An 8,061-nucleotide genomic window follows, 5' to 3' on the forward strand; every position below is an offset into this window, starting at 1 on the left:
TGTAAGATTAAAATAAATAATATAATAAAAGATAGTGAGTGTCTTTTTTTCTGAATCTATCTAATGTAGTAATTTCAAACCTGTGGGGATATTTTTAAAAGGTAATGGATTCAATGTGTGCCAGAAATAATAAAAGACGAGAGGAAAATTAAATAAAAATATTTATTTGTATATTATATTATCACTATTTACACTACTCGAGTATAAGATCATAAGTACAATTTATAATTCTCTTGGACGGAATGTGTTAAGATTCATTAAGTACGATTAAAATATTACTTGTGCTTCGCTTTTATAAAATATAATTTACAAATTTATGGCCTGGCCTCAGTTTCATATATGTATACATAAGTACAAAATATAACAATAAATATAGTAAAAACAATAAGGTACAAATTGGACGGACACTTTACTAGTGACTATTAGACAATGTAAAAGTTTTGGTCAGTAGGACAGAACTTGAGAATCCCTCCCGGCAGCTTGCATTTGAGATGGTCATCGATGAACTGACACGGGCACAGGAAGCGCGCGCAGTGTAGTCCTGGGGTGAGGGGGGTGACGTTCTGTTTCCCCCGTAGAGAACGAGTGCCCCATCGGGCTATATATCGTAAGTACAGACACACGGCTCTGTCCTGTAAGCGGCCGAGTCAATCAGTCCACGCCTCGCCTTTTCAACCAGTTAGTGCAATGGGGGAAGCAGGCACGGGGGTCACGGCGAGGTTTATTCCGGAGGAGTTCCTCGATATATTGACACGGACATAGTGCCTGCGACAGGTGTCGGGGGGCCGCGGGGTTCCCTCCGTCCTCATCTAAGGTCCAATCGAGACGGTGCCGAAGGAAATCTTTGCCCCACCGCTGCAAGTAGCGAAGAAAGGCATGCTCTGCCAACCCCTGCACATGCAAACCACCCATTACATCAAACTTGACATAGATGTGCAAATAGCAAGTCAGTGATTACATATTTGTATTCTCAACATAAGATATATTTATGAATCTCAATATTTAATTATTGAACAAATAGGTAACCAGAGGACACTTACTCTGTGTTGCTCACAGTGCTACCTGTAAATTTGTAGGTTTATTGTAACTTAAATTATATAGATAAATTATATATATTGTAATAAAACAAATAATCACCGACATGTAAATTACCTCTACCATTCTATGAATTGCAATGATTCAGTCTGATTCCAAAAATATCTTAATAGTGATGTACGCCTGTTGATAATTTCCTTTTGTTTATTTTGCTGAATGGCGAATAGCATAGGTATATAAATTATAATTTGAATGAAAACACATTTAATATTTATCGATATTTTTGAAAACAATACCTTTATTTTTTATTTTAGTAAAAATGGAAATACCAATGTAAAATTTGAAATGAAACCGAAAATTTGGATCGCATAAACACATTATTTCTTCAAAACAAACACACGTCCAACATTACCATGTTGACATACTAATTGCCTGACCTACTGCCTGCATGGAAATCGATCATTAGTATTATGACCTTACCAAAATAAACATTATTATATTTCTCACAAATTAGGACATCGACTTTCTATGTAGTTTGTGTTGAATAATATGTTTAATATCCTTTAATGAAAACATTGTGGAAATAAAGAAGAAATAAAATTTGTCACCTTGGTGATGAATTGACGTAATCCACATATAAATATGAAAAAAAAAAATGGTTATATTAATTAGCCGAAGGACTTAACATGATAAATTGTATAGTAGTGATAAGATCGAAATATATTTATTTGTTGAAAACAATTAAAATTTATGAATGTTATTATTTTATAAAAACATGTTTAACACAACATGATTTTTAAAAACTTCCATATCTCATAAATATGAATATGGGATGTGTAATGGTCAGTTAATCGACCAAGCTGACGAAATGCTAAACAGTATTGATTAATTTCTCCAGTTTTAATGCTCTTCGAGTCTTGACATTGAAATCTATAATAATTCATATCTGTAGCTTTCTAATAATTCTGTTGCGAAAGGAAAATGGAGATAAGTGTCTGTGTGGAATTTAGTAATTGAGTGTCATTGGTTGAACTCAACCCTTTTTTATTGTGCACATATGCAACTAATTTTGAAAAAATTATCGCCCCTTTTCTTCGCACATAGAATTATACTTTTATTCTTTTTTAACATTACAAAAGACTACGAGGTCCAATGACAGTAGTGTAAGTGAAACATTGGTGTAATGATACAAGTCAAGCAGTCACAGAAACAATGAGGTTTTGAGAAAACCACATAAATGTATTGTGATCTCACTGGAAATCGAATCCGAAGCCCTCGGACAAGCCAGTGCCTTATGCATTGGACTACGTGGGCCATATGGCACAGTAAAAATTCAGATAAAAGTAATGATCACACAGAGTAGTGAATGTGGAATACCTAGTTATGGTATACGGCTGTGAAGTGTTGGGTACATAAACATAATAAAGTAGGTGAAATAAACACTACAACATCCACCAATCCAAACCCGATTAGTATTCAAATTTACCTGTTTACTCGATACCCTTGTTGTTTGGCTGCCTTGAATGATGATGTCATTGGTGGTGACATCCAGTCTTCTTTCCCATCCGGCTGGAATGCTTCCGCCCTCATCTCTTTCGATCACATGTTGAAGATGAGTTACACACGGTGTGTAATCAAAATACATGAAGCAAAGTGTTACTTTATGGCAGGATATCTTTCCCCTGTCGTCCAACGCCAGAAGTAATTTGTGCTTCATTAGCTGCTTGTTGACTCTTCCGAGGCACTTCTCTAGCCCTTTGGACAATACGAACTTCAACCACATACATATAAATATAGCAGCCGCGTTTAAAAGCAGCCATACCACGCCCAGGGAAAATAATAAGAGACCCACCAGGCCGGAGAATAGTAATGCCATTAGGACAATAAATGACAGTAATATCCAACAGACCAGGATTCTTTTGTAACAGACATTGTAGAGAGTAAATCTGACATCATTTACTAAAATTTCCATCGCATGTACGTATTCTTCCACGGTCAACTGAAAAAAAAGGAAAATGGATGAGTTATCCATATCATATGAGTTAAGCCATAAACGCCAAAGTGTTTTGTCATGAGCAAAGTGTGACATAAGTATCAACATGATTCATAAAGAAAATATAAACAAACATTGTTCAAAATGGATTCAGATAGCTTTGTCATTACTCATTAACAAAACAAATGCATGTTAAGTTGTGTGGCTTCTACAACCAAACATGGTCAAGTCAGTTTCATTTTTTTTTCAGGTGAGGTGAAAGATAAACATTTGTACAAAATTTTATGTTTTTTCATTATTTATTCTATTGGGATGGGTATTTTTAAATATAATTTACGCAGGTATATTAACAACTATGGTTATTTAATTAATAAAAATGAATTTATTTAAATTGATTGAATAAGATGGTAATTATTGTTGTGTTGCTTTTGATGGAATTTTGCGAACTTCAAATTTAAAGGACAAAGTTTCTTGTCCAAATTAATATTCGTAAACAATGTTTGACGCATGATTAGTACACCATCACACAGTATTATTAGCGCTGAAATTGGTTTGAGTGTAACGTGGTATAATTTTTTATGGCAGTTTAAACGCGTGCCGGCCGACTGTCTGATTTGTAAATAGGATTTTTTGCATTCTTATGAAATTTAAACAGTGATTTGTTTTTAAGAAGTTTGATTTGATTGTTTATCTTTTTAGTTAAATACATAGATCAAAAACAGGTAAACTATACTTTGTCACTGACTTTCAGTTTTAATGGACACCGCATTGCTAGAATTAGTCAGATATCTATGTTTTACTATACAATCTTAGTCCGATATTGATATTGAAACTTTAGTGAATACTAAGTATTGAATTTTGATGCTAGAATATATAAATAAAATGTGACTTGGCTATGTTTGATAGTAGCAGCCTCATGTAATCAAAAAGTATACTTAGCGCTACAAGATACTTTGGAATCAAAGTCACATTTTAGGTACAAATGTTTGCAATACTTGCCTGCAAATAGCTAAGCTATGTTGACTTAATTCTTTATGCTCCTGGGTACAAATATATACAAGGCATAATTGACTGCCCAGTTATCTGATAACAGGAATAACTATATCAACAAAACATTACGTTTACATTGCTACTTGAGAATCAGGTTATCTAAAGTGTATTCTAGTAAAACTCTTGAGTATACAAATTTTGATACTTCATGAATAAGAAAATCAGAATAAAAATGATATACCTAATATGGAATTGGTTGGAGAATGTATATTTCATATTACTTTCGACTAAGGTTTGAAATTATGGCATTGATATTTATGGAGATGCCTATTTATAAAAATCTTATAGAGCCTAAAACTTTTGACTACATTGAAGTTAACTGCATTATAACAATGTAAAACAAGTAAGGTGCATTGGGGTAATTCCGAATATGGGTATATTCCGAAAGTTCAAAAATTCTACCAATCGAAGTGATATTTTCCTATTGGCAACATTTAGTCTAGACGCCATGTTCATTGTGCTCGCCTCGTTAGTCGTCGCTAGTCGGTAGTGTCAACAATGCGTGCATACCATCAAGTTTTTTCGGAGAAGTGTTTTTCGTGCCATTTTTTGCTGATTCGTAATTACCCCAACTTACATATCTCGGAATTCTGGTAAGTTATTTCAATAAGTGATTGCTTTTACGATAGATTATCGTTTTCTACGAATTTGTTAGAGGAACACAACGTCCTAGCTGTGTTTTTAATTTTTTTTCGGAAATACCCCTTTGGGGTTATTCCGATATATATTCATTCCGCAATAGCCCACTTAACTTTTTCATAGTAATTGGCAGTGATTCTCAATCTGTAAAGAAACTAAAATTATATCTAATTTAGATGTACATAATATACTTAATTAAATTAATATTTAAATAAGTAAGTTTAGCATCGTCCTAATAAGAAGCTATCGCACGTCCTATTATAATCTTGGGTAAGTGCGGCAACGCCAGCCTTCACTTAACAGCATAACTAGTGTATCCGACATCATGAGCGAATATAGCGATTCTGATATTATAGATTATCTTGATTTAAAGAATTGATGGATGAATACTCTGAAAATGATTTTAAAATATACAAACCAAGGTCACAAAAAAACAAAAGATGTGAAATATGGTGAAAGTTTAACTGACTAAAGATACTCACCAACAACGATTCAAATTCTCTCTGTACTAAGAGCAAAGGTGTTGGCAAAAAGAGTAAAGGTAAAGAAAATCAAGCGGATAAAACAGACAAAAAAAACGAAGAGAAAAGACACATTGAAAGAGATGACAAAAACCACGTTTATGTTTTTATAAAAGGAAAAAATATGACAACTAGAGAAGACTCAAAAGAAAAAGACAAAGATGAACAACTGCTACTAATACTGAAAAATAAAGATATTGTATACAAAACTCAAGAAAAGGACCCTGCCATGAAGGAAAATTACAAATTAAATGATTCAGTGCTTGTCAGATATTCAATCAGAAAAAACGGATATACTATATTGGGTTCATAGAAGAAATAATAAAACATGAGGAAACATATTTCTCTATCAACTTCTTAAAAACTATGAAACTACAGCAGCAGCTAACCTTTATTACGACCAAAAGAAAAGATAGTGACAACGTTCCAGAGTCATTAATAGTGAAGAAGATAGATATACAAAAAAAAGTGCTGATGAAAAAGAATATTACTTATGTAATGATAAAGATAGAATTTATTTTGACTGATTTCGTACCAAACCTCATTATTATGTATATGTGAGGCTTTAAGACCATGTCTTAAGCAATTCTGTTAGATTATTTTAACAGTGTAGCCCGCATTTTAGTTTTAGGTTTCCTAGCAGGAATAAATTATAAGTTTATGCCATAAAAGTAGATTAAAATGATTAAAAAGACAAGTTCCGACTTTGATTTAACATTTTTAATGTTGACTAATTTAATTGTATGGTCATGAAGAAAGTTTATTTTGCTATGCAAAAAGCAGTAAGTAAACAAAAGATATCTTTATAAAAAATATTGTTCTATCAAGGTAGTCAAATAAGAATGTAGACTCAAATAAAAATTGATTTTTAAAATTATCACTTTCTTTGATTTTCCTCGTCTTTATTTTATTGATTTAAGGTGGTAGGTACTTGTGTCATATTGGGATATTTTTCTCATTATATGTCACCAGTGGGAACAAAACTGGCAGTGACAACCGGGAATAAACCTGCTCTGCTCCATCCCGTTCCACAATCCCTATAATCCTAAGTACTTAACTGAAATGTTGAGAACCACTACCTTTTTTTTGGGGTAATTCCGAACTAATAGTATCAAAAGTTAGGGATTATGGATACTTTTAACAAAATTGATGATATTTTGTGTTAGGAGTAATTACGGTCGAAAAAGAAAGGTAAACCTTCGGTCAAAGTGCAATACAATCAACTTTTGAATAATTTCGGAATTACCCCAAGATAGTTCGTAATTTCCCCAATGCCAAAAAAAAATGACTCAATATTTCAAATTCTCAATTTAAAGAACCCAACTATATATTCCAGAATCTAATATATATTTATAATACATCTTTTCTTTAAGTACACAGAGGTAAAATAATAATGGCAGTAAATATAAAACACTCTGAATAATTAACCGAAATATATAACCTCTAGTCATCTCGTAGAAATTTCTGTCGGAATTACCCCAATGCACCTTACACCATCTTATACCAATGAATGGCCCCGATTACCTTATACGAAACATCAAAATAAATCTTAGAGGGCATGGGCATGTGAAATAATATGGTAGTGTGTTTTGCAAAATAGCCACAATCTATTTGGCTTAAAACCAGCGCTCGAAACGAATAACTTAATGAACCGCTCGATAATATTTAGGTACATACTTAAGGAATTTTATGTAGGTATATAAAAAGTGTGTTAGAATTTTTGTTATACACCTTTCTAGTTCAGATGTATGGCAAGATCAGGATATGCAAATATTTTCGGTGCCGCAGGCGATAAGCAGGATTCACAACTGTCACAAATATTATTTTTGGTTACGAGTACTTATAAGTTTGGTACTTATTAAATTTCAATATATAAAATAAATGAATTTATTAATAGAATCAATGATTTATAAACTGAAATGCAATATTTACTTTTTTCCACGAGACAGCGATAATCTCGGGGATTTCATAAACCGGAGCTGTGTTCAGGTGCGCTCCGATTCATTTCGAGCCCTGCATAAACTTAATTAACTAGTTCTTAGCATAAATATCTTACTGTTAGGCCTTGTGCCATTAGTTCTTCCGGAACTAATTCAGGTCGGAATTGAGCTGGTGTTATCCATGGCCATTTTGTGTTGATTGGAATGAGAGTGACTACAACGTCTCCGTTTACTGAAAAAAAAACCAACAATATTATACAGGTGCAGTGGAAAAAATAGCAAGTAGTAAAAGATTCTAGACATCAAATTATGAAAACTGAGAGAAATGTATTATTAGTGTTCTTGTCAGTTGATTAAAACATCTACACAAAATTTTCAACAGAAACACAATAATAAATCGTTTATCGATATTTGGCAATTAACTTGGGTACCTAGGTACATAATGTGTCAACATACCGAATCCTTGTCTTGTAGTTACCAAGCTCACATTTCTTTGCGGTGATGTGGCCGGTTCTACTACAACAGGAATTTCTGGAGATTTCTCTAGACTAACTTGCACTGTTTCCGTGTTTAGTACGGCTGGTTTTTGCGATCCGGAAACTTCGTCGTCGAATTGAACCCACGATTTGACGGGTTTTGTTGTTGGTGTTTCGAGAGTATTATTTTCGTGTTCTGATACCGCTGCTGGCCGCAGAGGATCAGGCCCCGTACCATTGGAAGTTTGTAGACTCATACCTAATCCTGGGCGCTCAGCATGTACGAGTTTTATGGTAAATTGCAAAAACAAAACATAATGACAGCTCCACCTGCCTTGCGTACGTGTAAATACCTTTACCCCTTAAAAATATACAGGTGAGCGTTTGTCACGCCCACAATCGCACCT

The 8,061-nt window shown here is 33.5% G+C and overlaps 1 protein-coding gene across 2 annotated transcripts; it reads right to left on the minus strand.

Moving 5' to 3' along the window:
- Window positions 1–143: 143 nt before the first annotated feature.
- LOC147066147 (uncharacterized) lies at window positions 144–8,061 on the minus strand. 2 transcript variants are annotated; one of them, XM_085955567.1, is made up of 4 exons: window positions 7,635–8,061; window positions 7,295–7,410; window positions 2,522–3,034; window positions 144–891 (listed from the first exon to the last, which is right to left on the minus strand). In XM_085955567.1, exons 1-4 carry the CDS (start codon window positions 7,909–7,911, stop codon window positions 652–654), a joined length of 1,146 nt encoding a protein of 381 aa, XP_085811693.1. In that variant the 5' UTR covers window positions 7,912–8,061; the 3' UTR covers window positions 144–651. The 2 variants fall into 2 exon arrangements, with proteins under 2 accessions (XP_085811693.1, XP_085811694.1); XM_085955568.1 differs by having other exon boundaries at window positions 291–632; window positions 7,635–8,045.

The sequence above is a fragment of the Rhyacophila brunnea genome, unplaced genomic scaffold (genome assembly GCF_057557595.1).
Source record: "Rhyacophila brunnea isolate RB1 unplaced genomic scaffold, BYU_Rbru_1.0 scaffold_5, whole genome shotgun sequence".
NCBI lineage: Eukaryota > Metazoa > Arthropoda > Insecta > Trichoptera > Rhyacophilidae > Rhyacophila > Rhyacophila brunnea.